This window comes from Bombina bombina, chromosome 1 (assembly GCF_027579735.1).
Source record: "Bombina bombina isolate aBomBom1 chromosome 1, aBomBom1.pri, whole genome shotgun sequence".
NCBI lineage: Eukaryota > Metazoa > Chordata > Amphibia > Anura > Bombinatoridae > Bombina > Bombina bombina.
This window is the reverse complement of record NC_069499.1, coordinates 1,487,562,568-1,487,587,856: the sequence shown is the minus strand read 5'-3', so window position 1 is coordinate 1,487,587,856 and position 25,289 is coordinate 1,487,562,568. Positions and strand designations below refer to the sequence as shown.

Sequence of the window (25,289 nt, the reverse complement as noted above, 5' to 3'; positions counted from 1 at the left end):
ATCTCAGAGCACCTCAAATATGGAACATACTTACCACCCAGCATCCCAGCATGCTATGCAACAATGACTTCTGAACCAAAGTATAGAAGGGGAAAATTAGTGCAGGAAAGTTACAAACTGGTAAATAACTCACAGATCTGTAAGTTTATGTCTAGAAGAAATTATTAGAACACGTGCCTTCAACTGCCAAACGTTATCTACACCTTCTACAATATGTGCACAAACTAATGTTTATAAAAAAAAGCATATATGTTGGCGCTCTACAAATAACCAATTATAAATGAATAAATAAATAAATAATCTGACTTTTTTCAATTTTTTCTTGCAGACATCCTTCCTTCCCACGATTCATCCTCATCTTAAGCTTACATTCCTTCCAATAACCATTCTCTACATGACCGTTTTCCCTGCGAGCAGTCTCATTGTAGTCTTAACCCATATAGTGAGTTTGACAAATGTTTTCTTTATTTTTCAGATATTTTCTTTTTGAATACATGAATCAATCTTGCTACTAATTATTTTAATAGTGAGAGGGTCATGTAAACCTCTCCATAAAGCTGCATAAAGAAAATATTCTTCCAGTGTGTTGTATCCTTATGGTCTGACTGAACTACATTTATTTTCACAGATCTACGTAACTGAATATGACATTGAACTCTATGATGAATTAACGAATTATATGTTAGCGTTTACTGTAAGTTTTACATTTTTTATCCACATTTCATAACTACTAACAAGCCATAAAAATAGCTAAACATGTTTTGTAATAGAAGTAAATAGGAAAGTTATTTTTTTATTTGTGTAAATTATAATATATATCATTAAAGGGACATGAAACCCAATTTTTTTATTTCATAATTCAGATAGTATAAAGAAAAAAATCCTGACTTGTTTAGATTTGTTAAATGAACTACACAATGAGTTATTTTCTTTATATTTTGTGCTTAGTGGAGGATTTTAAACTCACTTTTCCCCTCCCCATAATTTTAAATGTTATTATGTTTCAGATAGAAAATACAATTTTTAAAAAGTTTCCAATTTACTTCTTTCTCGTGTTATTCTTTGTTAAAGAGATATCTAGATAGGTAGCGTGCACATGTCTTGCTAATGTATAACATTGTTGCAAAACTGCTGCCATATAGTACAACAGACATATGCACACTCCTTAACTAACCTTCCTGCTTTTCAGCAAAGAATAACAAGAAAACAAAGAAAATGTAATAATAGCAGTAATTTGGAAAGTTGTTTAAAATTGTATGCTCTATATAAACGATGAAAGAAAAAAAATTGGATTTTATGTCCCTTTAAAGTAAACCTAGGTAGACTGAGACACATGCATGCTCCTAAATTCACCTAGGATAACTATTTAACAAAGGATACCATAAGAACTAAGCAAAATTCATAATAGAAGTATATTGGAAAGTTGTTTACATTTGTGTGCTCTATCCAAGCCATTTAAGTTTAATTTTGGCTTTACTGTCCCTTTAAGATGCCTGGGGTTTGACCATGATTACACAGGACCAATACATTTTATATATGAGTGTATATTTAATTTGTTTGCCCTTGTGGGCAATAATACCAATATCTAATACCACCAAGAGTGCTAACTCCGACAAAAAGCAACCCCCTAAGGTGGCTGGTGTCTATTGCTTACCGCACAAGTATTGAATTAAAAAAAACAAAAAGAAACATTCTCATTTACAGTTATATCTCAATCCAATCTGCTACAAATCATGCTCTTAAACCGAGAACAAAGTTATGAATAAAATGTAACTTTTCATCCAACACACCACAAAAATACAGTAAAAATACATCTAAAAATAACCATAATTATATTCCCTGCACAAATCCATACATTGACATTGCAGCACCAAGTCAATTAATCCGTGTAAACACACACAAAGAGCCAGATTACGAGCTGCGCTCGTATTAAGTTGAAAGTAAAACGTTATCGCTAACCCAATGTGCGCAAAAAGCCGGTCTTCAAATATCTTGTGTGCAATAACCTATTGCCCCATAGAAGACAGAAGAGAAAAAACACCCCACTCTCACACTTACCTGAGCACATATTCTCAAGTGCACTAACCCAACATAAAAATAGTAATATTTCACATTCCAATATTCTTCACATAGCATCATATGTTCTATTTATTCATAAACACATATTTCTATATATCTGATATTTTCTTCGTAAATAGGAAGAGTCCAAAGCTGCATTATGGGAATTCAGAACCTGGCCACCAGGAGGAGACAAAGACACCCCAGCCAAAGGCTTAAATATCTCCCCCACTTCCCTCATCCCCCAGTTATTCTTTGCCTTTCGTCTCCAGAGGTTGGCAGAGAAGTGTCAGAAGATTGAAGATAGTCTCTTATGGAGAGTAGTACTCTTTAAATGGGACTTGAGTTTTAAGTAGTTCTGTCAGCCTCTCAGTGAGAGCATGGTTGAAAGTTAGAGTCCAGAGATGAAGGGGGAGTTCTTCTGTGAAACCATCCCGACTTATATTAACAGCTCCTGGGCTATCAGCGTTGATAAATTTCACTGCCTGCCTTTATTCACTCAAGTCCATGTCAGAAGTGATGCTACTATCTTTCACACTTGAAGGGCCGTGTTCCTGTTCCACGGCATAGATTCCGGTAAGATTGTTTCATTTTATTTTGATATGTGAATGTAATATTAAAGAAAGAAGCCAGGGCCCCAGTGGGACTCCTTTATCTTAAATGGAATAAAGGGTTAATATCTCCTGAGGGGAGTTATTGAACAGGGGGGACTTTAATCATGTTTGTTGTGTGATTTTGTCTGCTAATGTGTAGTGATACTTGGGCTCATGGCTATTCGGACAAAACGGCCTTATAGCATCAGTTTGCACGGTCCTAAGGACTGGCACACTTTTTTGGCTAACACGATGCACCTCGTGACCGGGTGTGGTCACGTTGTATTCCATTTCCACACCTTGACCAAGTGGCGATGGAGGGAGTCTGTTCGTTAGTTGTCTGGTTCACGGGAGGTGATGAGTGCCACAGCCATTGGGGGGTGTGAGGTGCCTTCAGTGTATGTCCATAATTACAATCTCCAAGTTATGGAGGATTCTGATTTTTTGGAGACAGATATCTTCGATTCAGAGTATATGTACTGCGATGAATATGAAATGGCCCGGGTTATCCATGCCCATCAGTTATGTACCGATTACCGTTCTAGAGTACTCTTCCCTCGAATCAGGGAATTTAGGGTGCGCTGAGCCATCTGCCCCTGGGGATTCCATGTCCTACTAGGTGTGTGCCCCAGAACCTTCCTTTGCTACGCAAGCAGGTGTCCCTACAGCCGTTACTCCTTCTCCGGAAGGCAGCTTTTTTCCTTCAGAGGTTACAGCATGGTTCTGCATTGCCATATCTATGACGTTGGCACATTTATATCTCTCTAAAGAGGTGTTTTTAAGATAATGTCCGTGTTCTGTTAACTGGGGTTCGTCGGGCGTGGGATCGCCTGAGTCAGTTACACCTTCTAGGGAAGCGATGGCCTCTGAGGCTTCAGGGGCCCTACCCTCGGGCTGGAGGTGTCCATAAACCCGGCGGGGGATCATTTTGCCTTCCATTATAGACTGGCACATCTGCATGTTCTACTAAGGCATGTTTTGGCGGTGCTGGAGAATTCCAGCCCTACTGGGCCGAGGGATCCTCGGTCTTCTGTGCCGGATCGCAAACTGGGTTAGACGTGTAGGGATGAAGACAATCTCTTCACCGTCTCCGCTTTTTTCTTTCTTTTAAGTATCTGTTCCAGTTCTGAGTTTGGGAGGATGGGGCCTCTAATCGGCTGGTCCAGTTGGCATGCCGTTTTCCTTGGGCGTTCACCCTTGGGTGCTGTCTTTCTTTTATTTGAATCTAATTAGGATATATTTGATTTGCTTTATGAAGCTCATGTCTGTTATAATTGTCCGTTGTGGGCACATTTCTTCTCTGGAACTGATACTTGTGATTTCGTGGTCATGTGCGCACTAAAGTGTTTGTGTTATGTTGTTTTATCCAATTACTTGAGGGAGTGTTATCATTTTCTTATACGTCAACCTGCTCCTCGTCTTTGGTGAATGGAGTGTCGGAGGGTTTGTTCCTCTACCGTTTTCCTTAGGTTGGGGTTTGGGTGCGGACCTGTCTATGTCTCCTCATAGGTTCGGGAGGTCCTTGGCCTCGGAACCGGAGTTTCCCCATTCCCAAGGGTTTGGAGGTCTGGATGACTGCTGGACAGCCCAGGTACCAGTTTGGATGACATTTTTTCATTCTATCTTGGTATCTTATGGTTGTCTGTTTTTCTTGTGGTAGTCACTGGTACCCATTGAGGTTGCTGGGACTGCTTTTTTACCTTTTAGGGTGGTCCGGTTATCTGAGTTCGGAAGTGTGGATATGTCCGTCTTCCCTTGTTTCTGCGTATCGCATGCTCTAATAAGAGGGAGCACAGGGGTTGAGTTCTCCCCCTTTTTTTCTCCCCGGCAACCGCCCCTGGTTGTGTTGTACAGGGATTTCTGGGAGGGTGATCCTGTGAGGATTTTGGCTCTCCGTCTAAGGGACTTGTTCAGCCTGCCAGGTAGCCTAGTTGCCACAGGTTGCCAGTTACCCACATGGCTAAGGTTGCAAGTTCAAATAGAGCTTTGGTTGGGTTTTCTCCATTATATGGAACCCTGTCCTTGGTGACTTTCGGGCCCCTGGAGAGTTTTAATACAGCTGTGGCTGATTGTCTCTTCTCTTTGTATTACAAATTGCAATAAAAAGATACTTTTTCTTGGAGTATTGCACTTGAATCTCTAGGAGCTCTTATTCTCTGGGGTTGCAGAGGGTCCAGGGTTCAGCTCCACCTATGGGTGTGGGTTGTCATCTCTTAGACCTGTCTAGATATTTATCTATGCTCTTGGTCTGAGTTCTTGCAAATACACTACCTAGAGTGCTCTTCTCTGTAGAAGGTAACCTGGGGTTTCCTCAGGTCATATGGCCTGCCCCGGTTTTCAGGAGTCTTGCTCAGGGCCATGTCTCTTGACTGAGTTTTGGACCCGGATCATTCGATTCAGTCTGGAGTGGTTAAGTTTTGAACCTTAGGGTTTAGAAGGTCCACTTGTACCTTCATGGGGTTGGCTTTTCTCTCTGGGGAGCTTTGGTTTCTGCCTGGAAGTTAGTTTGATGCTTTTCGGATGCATTTTTCAGTTGTCGCCAGTGGCAACTTTTGCACTTTGAGTCGAGGTTGTTTGTCTCAACCGAGCTGGTGGTAATGGTTGTTGAGTTATTGCTCAATGGTATTGCTTACCGTTTCTCTTTAAGCCTCTTCGCCCTGTCTATGGCTGGGAAAGTGTTCCCCTTGACGTTTGTCCTCTTGGGGAGGATTTTGGAAGTCTTATGGTTTCCATGGAGACCCTGTAGGTTTTATCTTCTTGGTCAAGGATTTTTCCTCCTCCCTTGCATGCTAGAGGCTATGGAGGCTGGTTCTGGTACTAGGGTATCGTTATGGCTCAATGCCCTATCTCCCTTTTTTGAGAGTGCTCCTTCTTTAGCGAAGGAAAATGTGCAAGGGTTCTGGACCCGTGCATGTTGCGGTCATATTTATTATGGGCCACCTGTTGTGGCCAGATGGTTTGCCTAGCTGCCTAGCAAGCGGAAAGTTTGCAGTTTGCAATCAGCTGCAGCTATTGCATCTGGAAGATGTGCTCGTAAGCTGTTTGGCAGTCGTGGTAGCATGCCTGATGCTAGTAATGGTCAGGGGTCTGTTCCTCTTGGGCCCTCTGTTCTCTCTTGATGCAGATGTTGCCAGCCCATTTTGCGTCCGTTTCTCAGAGTGGGGTCTGACCGTGTACTTCTGTTGGCCCTGTTATCCTCTCTGGTGGGGGGTTCTTGGGTGTTCCTTCCTCCGCTGGTTACATTTCACTGCTGGGGTTGGATGCCTTTTTGGGGTCCGGATTCGTCCTGGTCGGGAGTTGTCATCGATATCCAGCACTCTCTGTGGGATGGGGTCCCATGATGGCTTAGGGTCAGATTTGCTGCCCTGGAGCTGGAGCTGGAGCTAGAGCTCGGAAGGCTGTTTGTAGTGATTTTGTGTCTCACTGAGAGCCCTTTTGTGCTGCTGGGATAGGTAGTTCCTCCATCCTGTCAGTTGGCTCCGGGTTACCTTCGGTCCTGATATAGGTTTCCTACCTGTATGTGATTAGTTTTAGCTGTTGTATCTGCTGAACTAGGGTTCTGGGAAGCTTGTGGTTCATTGGCAAACCATCAGTCATATGGTGTGGCTTCAGAGGATCTGAGGGTGGATTTTGTTCTTCCTCGTAATTGCTTTCTTGGTTGGGAGTGTAACTCTGGGGGAGAGGATTGTCTTTCTAGAGTGTTCTTCTCCTGGGTGGTTGTCTTGTTAAAACCTTTGTTTCGCCTGTCTTGGGGTTTTCTTCCCTAGTCTGATGATCCTTTGGATCTTCTTCAGGTACTCCGTTTTCTTCTTTGGGGTAGGGGGAGGTACTTACTTCGGGTAGTTTGTGTGATTGGAGCCTGCAGGACTTGGCTGCTCAGAGGCTTTGTGCTCAGAAGAATCTATAGATTTTGAGTGGTCTCCAGCACGGCTTTGCCGGTTGTTTAACTGATGGGCAGTTACCTTGTTTCTTTTTATACTGTTTTTGTGGGTAATTTCAGGCTGTGGTGCCTTTTGAAGGGACCGCCTTCTGTACCTGCCCTTTGTTTGCATTCAGTGTCCTCTATAGCTTGGGTATTGTTTTCCCAAAAGTAATGAATGCAGCGTTTAAGAAGAAAAACATAAATAATGCTTACCTGATTATTTTCTTTTCTTCTGACGGAAGAGTTCACAGTTTCCCGCCCATGTTTTATCGATGAGGCGACCTTAGTTTAGTTTCTTCTTCTGGCACCTTTTTCACCCTGATATTTCTCCTACTATTCCTTGTTCCCTTGGCAGAATGACTGGGGGATGAGGGAAGTGCGGGAGGTATTTAAGCCTTTGGCTGGGGTGTCTTTGCCTCCTCCTGGTGGCCAGGTTCTGAATTCCCAAAAGTAATGAATGCAGCTGTGGACTCTTCCTGTCAGAAGAAAAGTATCAGTTTCAGTATCAAGTTTTTCTCTCTCTCTCTCTCTCTCTCTCTCTCTCTCTCTCTCTCTCTCTCTCTCTCTTTCTCTCTCTCTCTCTCTCTCTCTCTCTCTCTCTCTCTTCTATCTCTCTCTCTCTCTCTCTCTCTCTGTATGGACATTGTCCTTAAAAGGTCAATCATATATTTTGCTGGCCATTAAAAAAAAGCATTAATCTAAACCCCCCCCCCCAAAAAAAGTAAAAAAAATAACACTAACCCCAGAAAATGTGCTATTCTCTTGTATTTAAGTGCAACAATTATTTTAAAAAGGACAGGGTGTACTTGTACAAGCCAGACTAAAACATATAATAATCTTTTAGAATTCTCAGATTTGAGATTGAGTCTAGCTCACATGGGAAGATAAAAAAAAATCACTATCAAGTTTTTTTCAAATGATCTTTTAGAAAGGACATATAAAAAAAATTAGATCTTGTGAAACATAACCACAGGATATGTAATATTTCTGTGTCTAGTTTAATCAGTAAAAAATGGTACAACTTTATATTTAATATTGACAATATGTTACAGCAATGTTAATTCAAATGTTTTCTATTCTAGCCATACCTACATATTTTTATGTATATTGCAATATTCCTTTTCCTGGAATGGAAATTTGGGATGAGAAGTTTGAAAAAAGATCCAATTTTCAGGTCTGTAAATCTTCACAGATAACTGTTAATTATGTATTGACTGGTCTGCACTAGACATGTGCGATTCGTTTCATTCCAAATTGAAATTCGTACGACTTCACAAAATTCGGAGATTCGGATCGAATCAAATTTCCGAATTACCCTACCAACAAAACTAAACTAATCCAAATGCATTTGTAACAAATAAATCCAAATTAGTTTCGATGCATTTGTTACATTCGAATGGTCATGGACTAATCACAATTCACTATAACAATTACATTTAGTGAGATTTAGTGAGATAGAACAGTGAAATAATTCTGTTTGTGTAACTTGGAACCATCTGAATCAATATAACACATACCAAACCTCCGAATTTACGAATCGATCCGAAACGAATCAATCTGAATAAATCGGAATGCATTTGAATCCGAATGAATCAGAAACAAATACATTCAAATGTATCCGAATTCAAATCGATCCAAACCGAAATTTGAAAAAATCCGAATTGGCCCGAAATGAACCAAAACTAATTTTCTTTCTAATGACACGGTAAGTCCACAGATCATCATCAATTACTGTTGGGAATATCACTCCTGGCCAGCAGGAGGAGGCAAAGAACACCACAGCAAAGCTGTTAAGTATCACTTCCCTTCCCACAACCCCCAGTCATTCTCTTTGCCTGTGGTGCAAGGAGGAGGTGAAATTTCGGTGTCTGATCTACAATCAACATTTTGTTATTTTGAAGTAGAGTTGGTTTGCTCTGATCTTCCCTGGGGTCTAGCCTTAGCCCACATCAGTCTCTTCAGTAGGGCAGTGGTGGCTTTTAAGCAATTGGGAACTTGTGGGGTACAATACCCTCTGCGTTTTCCCAAACAGTTTTGCTGCCCTATGCAGATAGCCTGAGTAAGCTTACTCAGTCTTTCTTTTGTCCACAGGTCCATGTGAGGGATCGCACCTCCCAAACTAGGTGAGCTGTCCTGCTGCTGGACAGATGAACAGTAAGTTAAGTGCCAATTATATTTTTATTTTTTATTGAGGGAAAAATCTGGCACTTATACAGTCTAAAGGCTGCAGGGACGTTTATTTTGCATTGACTCTTTATATAGAGTTAATCAGGGCAGCTAGCAGGTACTGTATATGAGAGGAGTTTATGGCATTAGTGGCTCAGGTTTTATCTTTTGATCCGGTGTACACTGCTTGGAGACAGTTTCGGATTTAGTCTACTTTATTGGGGGGTTCGTTTGTGCATGACGATGTAAAAGACATTTTACTTGGCCTTTGCGGTCGCCGGGAACGCCCCTGATCACAAAGCGGTTCCATTCTGAGGCAGCAGTGTATTTCATGTAATTTTCACTTCCTGGAACTACAGAGTGTTATGCGCATGTAATAGCGGCGACTCTGCTATACAGGAAGTCTTACGCTATTGTCGCAGTGTCAAGCACTTTTGATATCATGGATTCTTTTTAAAGGCGGATTGTCTTCTAATTGTTTGGGTGGCAGTTAGCAGGACAGGTCGGCACCTGAGCAAGATAGCTGAGGTGTAGAGGTTGCCTGGGGTTGGTTGCTGCTCCATTCTGTTTTTTTGGCTAATTTTATTTAAAGGAACAGTAACGTTTTTTTGCTGAAATTATTTTAAAAGAAAATAAAGTCTTTTTATTGTTGTTTTCTTTTCTTTTGGCCTTTTTGTGCGTTAAGATGGACCAGGAGGCCTTGCAAGATGTTATTTGTAGCCTATGTTTTGATGCTCAGGTGGAACCCCCAGTACCCCCATCATTAGCTAACGCGGATGCCTGTTCAATTGTCTTCTGTGCCTTATATGCTGCAGCTTTCTCCACAAGTGTCCCAATCCTTTTCGTCTCCACATGCAGTGCCCTGTGTTTCCTCTCATGCTCCAACTGGAGTTACTTTGCAAGATATTGCTGCCCAGGTATCCTCTGCGGTATCTGTTGTGCTATCGGCTTTTCCCATGCTGCAGGGAAAGCGCAAGAGGAAGTTTAAAGAATGAGTGAGCAAGGTTTCTGATCCTGTGGTGGGTACTCAAGGTGCTTCCTCTCTGAAGTCTGAGGAGGAAGATACTTCGGTAGCGTCTGAGGGTGAAATCTCAGATTCAGACAGTATAATTCCTTCTTCTGACGCTGAAGTGGTATCCTTCAGATTTAAACTGGAAGACCTCCGGCTGTTACTTAAGGAGGTTTTGGCTACATTGGATGACTCTGATATGACTGTTGTAGTCAATCTTAAGAAGTCTGGTAAACTGAACAAGTACTTTGATGTTCCCTCTGCAATGGAGGTATCCCCTGTACCAGACCGTGCTACAGAGATATTGCACGGGAGTGGGAGAGACCTGGAATTTCCTTTTCTCCATCTCCAATTTTCAAGAAAATGTTTCCAATAGCTGACTCTATTAAGGAGTCTTGGCAAATGGTCCCCAATGTGGAAGGGGCGATTTCCACTTTGGCTAAGAGAACCACTATCCCCATAGAGGATAGCTGTTCCTTTAAGGATCCTATGGATAAGAAGTTGGAGGCATTGCTAAAGAAAATGTATGTTCACCAGGGTCTGCAATGGCAGCCTGCGTATTGCCACTGTCACTAGTGCGGCAGCCTACTGGTTTGATGCATTGTCTGATTCGATTCAGACAGAAACTCCTCTTGAGGAGATTCAAGATAGGTTTAAGAGTCTTAAGTTGGCCAATTCCTTTATCACGGATGCGTCCTTACAAGTTATTAAGTTGGGAGCAAAAATATCTGGTTTTGCTGTACTAGCTCGCAGAGCCTTATGGTTGAAATCCTGGTCTGCGGATGTTTCATCTAAGTCCAATCTTTTGGCGATCCCCTACAAGGGTAAGACCTTGTTTGGGCCGGGCTTGGCTGAAATTATTTCTGATATTACAGGAGAAAAAGGACATTTCCTCCCTCAGGATAAGAGAAATAAACAGAAAGGGCATCAGAGTAATTTTCGTTCCTTTCGAAACTTTAAAGGTAAGCAGGAACAGTCCAAGTCTTCCTGGAAGCCCAATCAGTCTTGGAACAAGGGGAAGCAATATAAGAAATCTGCAAATGATTCAAAGTCAGCATGAAGGGCTTGCCCCCAATTCGGGACCAGATCTTGTAGGGGCAGATTTTCTCAATTCACTCAAGCCTGGGTTTGGGATGTTCCGGATCCCTGGACAGTGGACATCGTATCCCAGGGTTCCTCCCAGAGGCAGGTTCCTCCTCTCAAGATTATCTGTAGACCAGATAAAAAGAGAGGTGTTCTTACATTGTGTCCAGGATCTTTCCACCCTGGGAGTAATAGTTCCAGTTCAACCCAGGAACAGGGTCTGGGATTCTACTCCAATTTGTTCGTGGTTCCCATAAAAGAGGGGACCTTCAGGCCAATTTTATATCTAAAATGTCTAAACAAGTTTCTCAGCGTACCATCCTTCAAGATGAAAACTATACATTCCATTCTTCCCTTGGTCCAAGAGGGTCAGTTCATGACGACCATAGAACTGAAGGATGCGTACCTTCATGTTCTCATTCAAAAGGATCATCACAAGTTTCTGAGGTTCGCTTTTCTAAACAAACACTTTCAGTTTGTGGCTCTGCCATTCAGCCTTGCCACAGCTCCCAGATTTTTTTCAAAGGTCCTGGGGGCTTTGTTGGCAGTAATCCAGTCTCGGGGCATTGTAGTGGCGCCTTATCCGGATGACATTCTGGTTCAGGCACCGTCTTTTCAACAAGCAAACTCTTATACAGAGATCTTGTTGTCTTTTCTTCGCTCCCAAGGATGAAAGGTTGAATCTGGGAAAAAGTTCCTTTGTTCCAACTACGAGGGTAGTGTTCTTGGGACCATAATAGACTCCCTATCAATGAAGATATTTCTGACAGAGGTCAGAAAAGCAAAGATCTTCAACTCTTGCCTTGCTGTTCAGTCCTCTCCTTGGCTGTCAGTGGGTCAATGCATGGAGGTAATTGGTCTGATGGTGGCTTCGATGGACATCATTCTGTTCTCTCAGTTCCATCTCAGACCTCTGCAGTTATGCATGCTCAGGCAATGGAACAGGGATTATGTGAATCTGTCTCCACGAATAGATCTGGATCAGACGACAAGAGAATCTCTTCCGTGGCGATTGTCACAGGAACACCTCTCCTAGGGAACATGCTTTCACAGACCTTCTTGGGTAATTGTAACCACAGATGCCAGCCTGCTGGGTTGAGGAGCAGCCTGGGGCTCATTGAAGGCTCAGGGCCTATGGACTCGAGAGGAGTCAGTTCTTCCCATAAACATCCTAGAGTTGAGAGCAATCTTCAATGCTCTACTGGCCTGGCCTCAGTTACCTTCAGCCTGGTTTGTCAGGTTCCAGTCGGACAACAAAACATCGGTGGCTTACATCAACCACCAGGGAGGAACTCTGAGTTCCTTGGCCATGAAAGAGGTGGCCAGAATTATTCAGTGGGCGGAGACCCACAACTGCTGTCTATCTGTGATCCACATTCCAGGAGTGGACAATTGGGAAGCAGATTTTCTGAGCAGACAGAACTTTCACCCGGGGGATTGGGAACTCCATTCGGAGGTGTTTTCCAGCTTGACCCTCAAATGGGGGCAGCTGGAGCTGGATCTCATGGCATCCCGGCAGAATGCCAAGCTGCCGAGGTATGAGTTGAGGTCAAGGGACCCACAGGCCGTCCTGATAGGAGCTCTGGCGGTCCCTTGGAATTTCAGTCTAGCATACCTTTTCCTCCATTCACTCTCCTTCCATGAGTTATTGCTCAGATCAAGTAGAAGAGGGTGTCAGTGATACTCATTGCACCAGCATGGCCTTGCAGTATCTGCTATGCAGACCTTGTGGAAATGTCATCTCTTCCACCTTGATGACTACCTCTGAGGAAGGACCTTTTACTTCAGGGTCCCTTCCTTCATCCAAATCTCACTTCTCTGAAGCTGACTGCTTAGAGATTGAACGCTTAGTTTTATCTCAACGTGGGTTCTCGGAATCGGTCATTGAGAAATTGATCCAGGCTCTTAAGCCTGTGACTAGGAAGATTTACCATAAAATATGTCGTAAATATCTGTATTGGTGTGAATCCAGAGGCTACTCGTGGAGTAGAGTCAGGATTCCTAGGATTTTGTCTTCTCTCTAGGAAAGTCTGGAGAAGGGTTTGTCAGCAAGTACTCTGAAGGGTCAATTTCCTGCTTTATCTATTTTGTTACATAAGCATCTGGCGGATATGCCAGACGTGCAATCTTTCTGTCAGGCCTTGTTCAGAATCAGGCCTGTGTTTAAACCTGTTACTCCGCCCTGGAGTCTTAACCTTGTTCTTAAAGTTCTTCAAAGGCTCCGTTTGAGCCTATGCATTCTTTAAATATTAAGATGTTATCTTGGAAGGTTTTGTTTCTTGTTGCCATTTGTTCTGCTTGGAGAGTCTCTGAACTCTCGGCGTTGCATTGTGATTCCCCTTACCTTATCTTTCATTCTGATAAGGTGGTTCTTCGTACTAAGTTAGGTTTCCTTCATAAAGTTGTTTTGGATAGGAATATTAATCAGGAAATTGTTGTTCCTTCCTTGTGTCCTAATCCTTCTTCTCATAAGGAGCGTTTGTTGCACAACCTAGATCTGGTGCATGCGTTGAAATTCTATTTGCAGGAGACTAAGGACTTTCGCCACTCTTCTGCTTTGTTTGTCTATTTGTCTGTTTTTCTGGGAAACGCAAGGGTCAGAAAGCTACGGCTGTTTCTCTTTCGCTTTATTTGAAGAGTATAATTTGCTTTGCCTATGAAACTGCTGGACAGCAGCCTCCTTAAAGAATCATGGCTCATTCCACAAGGGCTGTTTCTTCTTCCTGGGCATTCAAAAATAAAGCTTCTGTGGAACAGATTTGCAAGGCTGCAACTTGGTCCTCTCTACATACTTTTTCAAAATTTTATAAATTTGATACTTTTGCCTCGGCTATGGCTTCTTTTGGGAGAAAGGTTCTTCAAGCAGTGGTGCCTTCTGTTTAGGTTACTTGTCTTGTCCCTCCCTTATCATCTGTGTCCTCTAGCTTGGGTATTGATTCCCAACAGTAATTGATGATGATCCGTGGACTCACTGTGTCATTAGAAAGAAAACAAAATTTATGATTACCTGATACATTTTTTTATTTCTTGGCACGGTGAGTCCACGGTCCTCCCTGTATTTTTCAGACAGTTTTATGTTATATAAACCTCAGGCACCTCTGCGCCTTGTGTTGCTTCCTTTCTCTCCTTTTCCTTCGGTCGAATGACTGGGGGTTGTGGGAAGGGAAGTGATACTTAACAGCTTTGCTGTGGTGTTCTTTGCCTCCTCCTGTTGGCCAGGAGTGATATTCCTAACAGTAATTGATGATGATCCGTGGACTCACCGTGTCAAGAAAGAAACAAATTTATCAGGTAAGCATACATTTTGTTTTTCCGATGTGCACATGTCTAGTCTGCACAAGAAATATGGGAACATGGGACTAATTTTCCCCAAATGTATTTTATGTTAATGTTTAATATATATGCACTTTAGGCTAGATTGCAAGTGGTGCACTTAATATCACTTGTGTGCAAGCGATATTAGCACTCCACTTTGATAATGTGCACTGGTATTACAAGTAAATCGCAATGGAGCCTCGTTATGATTTTGTCAGAGATGGCAGCATGTTCTTAAATATATTTATATATGCATATATACATATATATATGTTAATATGTGTATAAACACATATTAACACATAAATATATAAGTATATAAGCATATATATTTAGATTGCGGTCTATGGGAACACACAGTTCCCCATAGACCTCAATGTAAAGGCTCTTTTCAGTGCCGTTTTTTTTAACACCCCACTCCCACCAACTTTAAAGCCCCAAACTGCCTAGTGCAGCTATTTTATATTTTAAAAAAAAGCTAATTTTTTTTGAATAAAAAACTATAATGACTTCTATTTTGAGAGCATTTGGGGCACTTTTGGAAATTAATCAGAGATATATTCTCTATTTCTGGTTAATTTCTGGAGCGCTAGTTGTGCTATGGGCTAGATTACAAGTGCTGAGGTAAAAAGTTTTTTTGTGTTAGCGAAAACATCACTAACGTTAGGTTTTTGCGCTTGTCATGTTCCGCTGACATTACAAGTTGAAAAAAACAACTCATTTTGTGCTAGCGGTAACTCGAAAAACGCAAAAATCCTAAGCGGAGTTTTCATGTGCGCATGCATGTATACCCCCATAAAAAATCAATAGAGACAAAAAAGTGTAAAAAAATCAAACACCCTACTCACACAAAGGACCTCGCATTTTTGCATTCCCCATGGAAGTCAAAGGAGAAAAAAATACTATAAGCCCCTAGCCTAATAACCTCTAATCTGCCATCCGCCCACATCACAAACACTAAATAAAAGTATTAACCCCTAAACCGACATCCCTCCACATCACAAAATACCTGAATAAACTATTAACCTCAAAACCAACATTCCCCCCACATCGCAAAATACCTAAATAAACTATTGACTTCTAAACCGCCATCCCCCCACATTACAATAAATAATACTGTTTACCCCTAAACGGACATCCCCCCCACATCATAAAATACCTAAATAAACTAAAAACCCCAAAGCCGACATTCCCCCCCACATCGCAAAGTACCTAAACACACTATTATCCCCTAAACCGCCATCTCCCACATCGCAAAAACTAAATAAAACTATTAACCCCTAAACTGCCAGCCCCCACAACACAAAGTAATAAACTATCATCTATACCCCCTACCCTAAGCCAAATTAAAATACACAAAAATTACTAAAACACAATTTATACTTACCTGATAAATTATTTTCTTTCCTGGCATGGAGAGCCCACAAATCCATTCAATTACTAGTGGGAATTCAACTCCTGGCCACCAGGTGAAGGCAAAGAACACCCCAGCAAAGCTTCAAGGTTCCTCCCACTATCCACATTCCCCAGTCATTCAGATGAGGAATTATGGAAAGAGAAGGACACAAAGGGTATAGAGGTGCTTGAGGTTTAGAAAAATAACAACAATCTGTCTTAAAAATAAGTGTGGGTCGTGGACTCTCCATGCCAGGAAAGAAAATAATTTATCAGGTAAGTATAAATTATGTTTTCTTTCCAATGCCATGGAGAGTCCACAAATCCATTCAATTACTAGTGGGAACCAATACTAAAGCTAGAGTCAACAGAATGGAAGGGAGGTTTACACAAGACAGGCAAACCTAAATAGAAGGAACCACTGCTTGAAGAACTTTCCTCCCAAACGGAGCCTTCCGCTGAGGCAAAAACATAAAATTTGGAACAATTGGAAAAAGTATGCAATGATGACCAAGTGGCCGCCTTGCAAATCTGTTCCATAGAAGCATCATTCTTAAAGGCCCAAGCAGAAGCAACAGTCCTAGTGGAGTGAGCCGTAATTTTCTCTAGAGGCTGCTGTCCAGCTGTGTCATAAGTTAATCGAATAACACTACTCAACCAGGAGAGAGTATAAGAAGTGGCCTTCTGACCTCTCCGTTTGCCAGAAAAGACAACAAAAAGAGCAGAAGATTGATGAAAATCTTTGATAGCCTGTAAATATAATCTTAAAGCACTCACAACATCCAGACTGTGCAAAAACCGCTCCTTCTTAGAGGAAGGATTAGGACAAAATGAAGGAACAACAATTTCTTGGTTAATATTGCGTGCAGAGACCACCTTAGGTAGAAATCCTAATTCAGTACGGAGAACCGCTTTTTCTGCATGAAGCATAAAATAAGGAGAATCACACTGTAGAGCCGAAAGCTCAGAAAACTCTACGGCCAGAGGAAATTGCCAGGAGAAACAAAACCTTCCAGGACAATAAATTGATATCAACAGAATGCATAGGCTCAAATCGAGCCTGCCGTAGAAATTTAAGAACCAGATTAAGACTCCAAGGAAGAGCAATTGACCTAAACACAGGCCTGATTCTAACCAATGCCTGTACAAAAGATTGAACATCTGGCAAAATTGCCAGACGCTTCTGCAGAAGAATCGACAGAGCCGAAATCTGACCCCTTAGGGTACTGACTGATAAACCCTTCTCCAGGCCCTCCTGAAGAAAGGACAGATTACAGGGAATTCTCAACTGAGTCCAAGAAAAACCCCTAGATCTGCCCCAAAAAAGGTATTTACACCATACCTTATAATAAATCTTGCGGGTAACAGGCTTACGAGCCTGAATTGTAGACTTAATAACTTTCACAGAAAAACCTTGTCTGGGCAAGACTAAGTGTTTAATCTCCAAGCAGTCAGCTTCAGAGAGACTTAGGCCTAGATTTGGAGTTCGGCGGTAGCCGTCAAAACCAGCGTTAGAGGCTCCTAACGCTGGTTTTAGGCTACCGCCGGTATTTGGAGTCAGTGATTAAAGGGTCTAACGCTCACTTTTCAGCCGCGACTTTTCCATACCGCAGATCCCCCTACGCCATTTGCGTATCCTATCTTTTCAATGGGATCTTTCTAACGCCGGTATTTAGAGTCGTTTCTGAAGTGAGCGTTAGAGCTCTAACGACAAAATTCCAGCCGCCTGAAAATAGCAGGAGTTAAGAGCTTTCTGGCTAACGCCGGTTCATAAAGCTCTTAACTACTGTACCCTAAAGTACACTAACACCCATAAACTACCTATGTACCCCTAAACCGAGCTCCCCCCACATCGCCGCCACTCGATTTAAATTTTTAACCCCTAATCTGCCGACCGCCACCTACGTTATACTTATGTACCCCTAATCTGCTGCCCCTAACCCCGCCGACCCCTGTATTACATTTATTAACCCCTAACCTGCCCCCCACAACGTCGCCGCCAGCTACTTAAAATAATTAACCCCTAATCTTCCGACCGCAAAGCGCCGCCACCTACGTTATCCTTATGTACCCCTAATCTGCTACCCCTAACACCGCCGACCCCTATATTATATTTATTAACCCCTAATCTGCCCCCCTCAACGTCGCCGACACCTGCCTACACTTATTAACCCCTAATCTGCCGACCGGACCTGAGCGCTACTATAATAAAGTTATTAACCCCTAATCCGCCTCACTAACCCTATCATAAATAGTATTAACCCCTAATCTGCCCTCCCTAACATCGCCGACACCTAACTTAAATTATTAACCCCTAATCTGACGACCGGAGCTCACCGCTATTCTAATAAATTGATTAACCCCTAAAGCTAAGTCTAACCCTAACACTAACACCCCCCTAACTTAAATATAATTTACATCTAACGAAATAAATTAACTCTTATTAAATAAATAATTCCTATTTAAAGCTAAATACTTACCTGTAAAATAAATCCTAATATAGCTACAATATAAATTATAATTATATTATAGCTATTTTAGGATTAATATTTATTTTACAGGCAACTTGGTATTTATTTTAACCAGGTACAATAGCTATTAAATAGTTAAGAACTATTTAATAGCTACCTAGTTAAAATAATAACAAATTTACCTGTAAAATAAATCCTAACCTAAGATATAATTAAACCTAACACTACCCTATCAATAAATTAATTAAATAAACTACCTACAATTACCTACAATTAACCTAACACTACACTATCAATAAATTAATTAAACACAATTGCTACAAATAAATACAATTAAATAAACTAGCTAAAGTACAAAAAATAAAAAAGAACTAAGTTACAAAAAATAATAAAATATTTACAAACATAAGAAAAATATTACAACAATTTTAAACTAATTACACCTACTCTAAGCCCCCTAATAAAATAACAAAGCCCCCCAAAATAAAAAATTCCCTACCCTATTCTAAATTAAAAAAGTTACAAGCTCTTTTACCTTACCAGCCCTGAACAGGGCCCTTTGCGGGGCATGCCCCAAGAATTTCAGCTCTTTTGCCTGTAAAAAAAAACATACCATACCCCCCCCCAACATTACAACCCACCACCCACATACCCCTAATCTAACCCAAACCCCCCTTAAATAAACCTAACACTAAGCCCCTGAAGATCTTCCTACCTTGTCTTCACCATACCAGGTTCACCGATCCGTCCTGGCTCCAACATCTTCATCCAACCCAAGCGGGGGTTGGCGATCCATCATCCGGTGCTGAAGAGGTCCAGAAGAGGCTCCAAAGTCTTCCTCCTATCCGGCAAGAAGAGGACATCCGGACCGGCAAACATCTTCTCCAAGCGTCATCTTCAATCTTCTTCCATCCGGTGCGGAGCGGGTCCATCTTGAAGCAGGCGACGCGGATCCATCCTCTTCTTCCGTTGTCTCCCGACGAATGACGGTTCCTTTAAGGGACGTCATCCAAGATGGCGTCCCTCGAATTCCGATTGGCTGATAGGATTCTATCAGCCAATCGGAATTAAGGTAGGAATTTTCTGATTGGCTGATGGAATCAGCCAATCAGAATCAAGTTCAATCCGATTGGCTGATCCAATCAGCCAATCAGATTGAGCTCGCATTCTATTGGCTGTTCCGATCAGCCAATAGAATGCGAGCTCAATCTGATTGGCTGATTGGATCAGCCAATCGGATTGAACTTGATTCTGATTGGCTGATTCCATCAGCCAATCAGAAAATTCCTACCTTAATTCCGATTGGCTGATAGAATCCTATCAGCCAATCGGAATTCGAGGGACGCCATCTTGGATGACATCCCTTAAAGGAACCGTCATTCGTCGGGAGACAACGGAAGAAGAGGATGGATCCGCGTCGCCTGCTTCAAGATGGACCCGCTCCGCACCGGATGGAAGAAGATTGAAGATGCCGCTTGGAGAAGATGTTTGCCGGTCCGGATGTCCTCTTCTTGCCGGATAGGAGGAAGACTTTGGAGCCTTTTCTGGACCTCTTCAGCACCGGATGATGGATCGCCAACCCCCGCTTGGGTTGGATGAAGATGTTGGAGCCAGGACGGATTGGTGAACCTGGTATGGTGAAGACAAGGTAGGAAGATCTTCAGGGGCTTAGTGTTAGGTTTATTTAAGGGGGGTTTGGGTTAGATTAGGGGTATGTGGGTGGTGGGTTGTAATGTTGGGGGGGGGTATGGTATGTTTTTTTTTACAGGCAAAAGAGCTGAAATCCTTGGGGCATGCCCCGCAAAGGGCCCTGTTCAGGGCTGGTAAGGTAAAAGAGCTTGTAACTTTTTTAATTTAGAATAGGGTAGGGAATTTTTTATTTTGGGGGGCTTTGTTATTTTATTAGGGGGCTTAGAGTAGGTGTAATTAGTTTAAAATTGTTGTAATATTTTTCTTATGTTTGTAAATATTTTATTATTTTTTGTAACTTAGTTCTTTTTTATTTTTTGTACTTTAGCTAGTTTATTTAATTGTATTTATTTGTAGCAATTGTGTTTAATTAATTTATTGATAGTGTAGTGTTAGGTTAATTGTAGGTAATTGTAGGTAGTTTATTTAATTAATTTATTGATAGGGTAGTGTTAGGTTTAATTATATCTTAGGTTAGGATTTATTTTACAGGTAAATTTGTTATTATTTTAACTAGGTAACTATTAAATAGTTCTTAACTATTTAATAGCTATTGTACCTGGTTAAAATAATTACAAAGTTGCCTGTAAAATAAATATTAATCCTAAAATAGCTATAATATAATTATAATTTATATTGTAGCTATATTAGGATTTATTTTACAGGTAAGTATTTAGCTTTAAATAGGAATAAGTTATTTAATAAGAGTTAATTTATTTCGTTAGATTAAAATTATATTTAATTTAGGGGGGGTGTTAGTGTTAGGGTTAGACTTAGCTTTAGGGGTTAATACATTTATTATAGTAGCGGTGAGGTCCGCTCGGCAGATTAGGGGTTAATAATTGAAGGTAGGTGTCGGCGATGTTAGGGAGGGCAGATTAGGGGTTAATACTATTTATGATAGGGTTAGTGAGGCGGATTAGGGGTTAATAACTTTATTATAGTAGCGCTCAGGTCCGCTCAGCAGATTAGGAGTTAATAAGTGTAGGCAGGTGTCGGCGACGTTGAGGGGGGCAGATTAGGGGTTAATAAATATAATATAGGGGTCGGCGATGTTAGGGCAGCAGATTAGGGGTACATAGGGATAACGTAGGTTGCGGCGGTTTACGGAGCGGCAGATTAGGGGTTAAAAAAAATATGCAGGGGTCAGCGATAGCGGGGGCGGCAGAATAGGGGTTAATAAGTGTAAGGTTAGGGGTGTTTAGACTCGGGGTACATGTTAGGGTGTTAGGTGCAGACGTAGGAAGTGTTTCCCCATAGGAAACAATGGGGCTGCGTTAGGAGCTGAACGCTGCTTTTTTGCAGGTGTTAGGTTTTTTTTCAGCTCAAACAGCCCCATTGTTTCCTATGGGAGAATCGTGCACGAGCACGTTTTTGAGGCCGGCCGCGTCCGTAAGCAACTCTGGTATCGAGAGTTGCATTTGCGGTAAAAATGCTCTACGCTCCTTTTTTGGAGCCTAACGCAGCATTTGTTTGAACTCTCGATACCAGAGTTAAATTTATGGTGCGGCCAGAAAAAAGCCTGCGGAGCGTTAACAGCCCTTTTACCGCCGAACTCCAAATCTAGGCCTAAGTTTGGATGGAGGAAGAGACCCTGAAGTAGAAGATACTTCCTCAGAGGAAATTTCCACGGGGGAAATGACGACATCCTTACTAGGTCCGCAAACCAAGTTCTGCGAGGAGGTATTAAAATCACTAAAGCCTGCTCCTGTTTTATACAAGCTGTAACCCGAGGATGGAGGTCAACTGGAGGAAACAGATAAATAAGACCGAAATCCCATGGCACTGCCAGGGCGTCTACCAGAGCTGCTTGAGGATCCCTTGATCTTGCTCCATATCTTGGAAGCTTGGTGTTTAGACGAGATGCCATCAGATCCAGCTCCGGAAGTCCCCACTTGAGGGTAAACATCGAGAAAACTTCCGGATGGAGAGCCCATTCCCCTAGATGAAACGTCTGCCTGCTCAGATAATCCGCTTCCCAGTTGTCCACCCCTGGGATATGAATGGCAGAGAGAAGACAATTGTGAGAATCTGCACAATGAAGAATGCTAGTCACTTCCTTCATAGCTAACAAGCTCTGAGTTCCTCTTTGGTGGGTGATATATGCCACCAAAGTGATGTTGTCCGATTGAAATCTGATGAACTGGACTGAACTCAGTTGAGGCTAAGCTGATAGAGCATTGAGAATTGCTCTCAATTCTAGGATATTTATAAGGAGAGCAGACTCCTCCTGAGTCCAAAGTCCCTGAGCTCTTAGGGACCCCCAAACTGCTCCCCAGCCTAACAGGCTGGCATCTGTGGTCACAATCTCCCAAGAAGGTTTCAGGAAACAAGTGCCCTGAAACAAATGGTCACCAAGGCAGAGACATCCTTGTCTGAGAGTCTAAAACTGTCTTCTGAGAGAGATCCGAGTGGTCTCTGTTCCATTGATTGAGCATACATAACTGTAGAGGTCTTAGATGGAAGCAAGCAAAAGGAATAATGTCCATGGATGCCACACTGAGACCAATTACTTCCATACATACAGCCACTGATGGACAAACAGAGGACTAAAGAGAACGACAGGCCTCAAGAAGCTTAAATCTTCTGACCTTCGTCAACAAAAATCTTCATATATACTGAGTCTATGATTGTCCCCAGCAAAAATACTCTGGTACTTGGCACCAAAGAACCTTTCCCTAGATTCACCTTTCACCCATGAGAGTGGAGAATAGCTAACAGGGAACCTGTATGGGATCTTGCCAGCTGAAAGGGCACTTGGACCAAGATATTGTCCAGGTAAGGAGCTATCACAATCCCTAGAGATCTGGCCACAGCCAAAAGAACTCCTAGAACCTTCATAAAGATTAAAGGAGCAGTGGCGAGGCGGAAAGGCAGGGCTACAAATTGGAAATGTTGATCCAAAAAAGCTAACCTCTGGAACTTGAAATGATCCCTGTGGATAGGCACATGAAGATACGCATCCTTTAGGTCTATAGTGTTCATAAACTGACCCTTCTGAACTAGAGGGAGAACAGACCGAATAGTCTCCACTTTAAAGGATGGGACCTTGAGAAACTTGTTGAGAGACTTTAAGTCTAGAATGGGTCGAAACGTTCCCTCCCTTTTGGGAACTACAAAAAAGATTTGAATAAAATACCTGACCCTGTTCAGCTAGAGGAACTAGGATAATCTTTTCCAGAGAGGACAAATCCCTTAGTTTAAGAAGGCCTCTCCCTTTACCTGGTTTACAGATAATCTTGATAATACCAATCTGTCCCTGGGGGGGACAAGACTTGAATTATATCCTGTATCCCTGGGAGACTACATCCACTGCCCAAGGATCTGGAATGTTGCGAATCCAAGCCTGCTGAAAAAAGGAAAGCCTTCCCCCTACCTGATCCAGAACTGTATCGGGGGCGGCCCCTTCATGCTGACTTAGCCTAGCGGAAGGCTTTCTGAATTGCTTACCCTTGTTCTAGGGCTGGCTAGCTCTCCAATAAGTCTTGGCTTGCTCAGATTTAGAAGACAAGGAAGATCTCTTTCCCTTGAAGTTACGAATGGAACGAAAATTAGAAGTCTGACGACCCTTGGGTCTATTCTTCTTATACTGTGGCAAAAAAAACACACAAAGAAACTCCCTTTCCACCAGAAACCATGGAAATGATCTTTGCCAGACCAGGACCAAATAAAGTCTTAACCTTAAAAGGTAGAGACAGAATCTTGGATTTAGAAGTCACATCCACAGACCAAGACTTTAACCAAAGGGCTCTGCGGGCTAGTATCGCAAAACTAGAAATCTCGGCTCCCAGCCTAACAATTTACATACTGGCATCACAGATAAAAGTATTAGCAAGCTTTAGAGCCTTGATCCTATCCTGGATCTCCTCTATAGTAGTCTCCTCTGAATTAGATTAGACAAAGAGTCACACCAATTAAAGGCTGCACCAGCAACTGTCGCAATACTAGCAGCTGGTTGCCACTGCAAACCGTGATGAAGAAAAATCTTTCTTAAATAACCGTCCAGTTTCCTATCCATAGGGTCTCTAAAAGAGGAACTATCCTCAAGAGAAATAGTAGTTCTCTTGGCTAAGGTTGATATAGCGCCCTCTACTCTAGGAACAGTGTTCCACAGATCTCAGTCACAGGAAACATCCTTTTTAACACAGGAGATGTGTTAAAAGGAACACCCGGCTTCTCCCATTCCTGAGATATAATGTCAGACATGCGATCTTGAATAGGAAAAACTTCCACCGATTTAGGTTTGACATCAAAAACTCTATTCAGTTTATTAGCCCTTTTTAAGAACATCTGCAACAGTTTCAGAGTCATCCAAAGTAGCTAAAAACCTGAGATGTATCTATAAACAGAGATGCGCCAGTTTAAATCTAAAATTAACCTCCTCAGAATCTATTGAACTAGGAACTGCAGATTCTGAATCAGAGATCTTGCCCTCAGAAGCTGCAGAGGAATGATCCTCACTAGATAACTGAGAAAGATTAACCAAATCAGTCTTAGCGGAATCAGAACCCATAGAAAATGTTTTTAGTTTTCCCTCTTTCCTTTACCAGAACTAGGTAAAGCACCTAGGGCTGTAGAAACTGCAGAAGTCAACTTCACAGCTTAATCTTTAGGCAAACAAACACTCCCAGAGACTAACTGAGAGGAACCGTAGGGCACTGCATGTGAATCTGTCAAAGACTGTGACATGTTAACAGAAGGCTGAGACAACCCCTGAACAGCATTATCCTGAGAAAAAGAAGGTTCAGATAAGGAATTCTTAGATAATAAAACCGTATTAAGGCAAGGGGTACAAAATTGCACAGAGGGAATAACCTGGGCATCTACACAATTATTACATTTATCAAATGACAGAGAAAGCTTGGGATCGGCATCCATAGTAAATAAAATAGTCCTTTACTTCCCTTATACTCTAATTTCAATATAAAAAATAGAATACAATTTTAAGCATAGATAAATAATTATTAAAACCGGCACCTCTACACCCCAGCCACGCAGGAGAGACTCACCCAACCGGTAACCAGGAATCCAATTCACACCAGCAGATAAATCCTGTTTAAACTGCAGATCTTAGAAAGCTGAAAACATCAGAGAGAAGCAACAGGCAGGAAAAATTATCTAATGCTAGAAAATCCAGTATGTCTCCTTGAAAATCCAGCTTCCAAACGGCCAGCTAGAAACAAACTGTTCAGTACTCAGGAAGTAACAGAGTGGTCACATGATCGAAAATTCAAAAGTAAGGTGCGGTCCAACAACTTTCTTAAAGAGATTTTACCCAAACTAAATAAAAGGTAAACTTCTGCAAACAAATCCCCATAGCCAAAATTAAAAAAAGCCTTCACATGACAGAACAGTGCCCTGAACTGCTGCCCAATAAATCCCCAACATTTAAAAGGGATATTCAGTCCCATAAGGATCCACCTTTAAGTATCCTTTTTATTTTATTTTCATTTTTTTTTCTTTTTTTTAAAACAAGGAACTCCTAAGTGCTGCATCCTTCTCACCTAGAAGGTAAAAGCACTTAGCTGTGGATCCGCTGTAGGGCAGGTACAGCAAACAGGTGTGACAGAATCCTCACTGACATAGAC

At 41.9% G+C, this 25,289-nt stretch overlaps 1 protein-coding gene across 1 annotated transcript in view; it reads left to right on the top strand.

The window, feature by feature from the left end:
- Positions 1-25,289, top strand: part of LOC128653786 (ABC-type organic anion transporter ABCA8) — a 405,751-nt gene that overhangs the window by 284,093 nt on the left and 96,369 nt on the right. Inside the window, exons 26-28 of the mRNA XM_053707294.1 lie at positions 329-442; positions 629-694; positions 7,656-7,747. Coding sequence (XP_053563269.1) covers positions 329-442; positions 629-694; positions 7,656-7,747 — 272 coding nt within the window. The remainder of the gene's footprint in view (positions 1-328; positions 443-628; positions 695-7,655; positions 7,748-25,289) is intronic.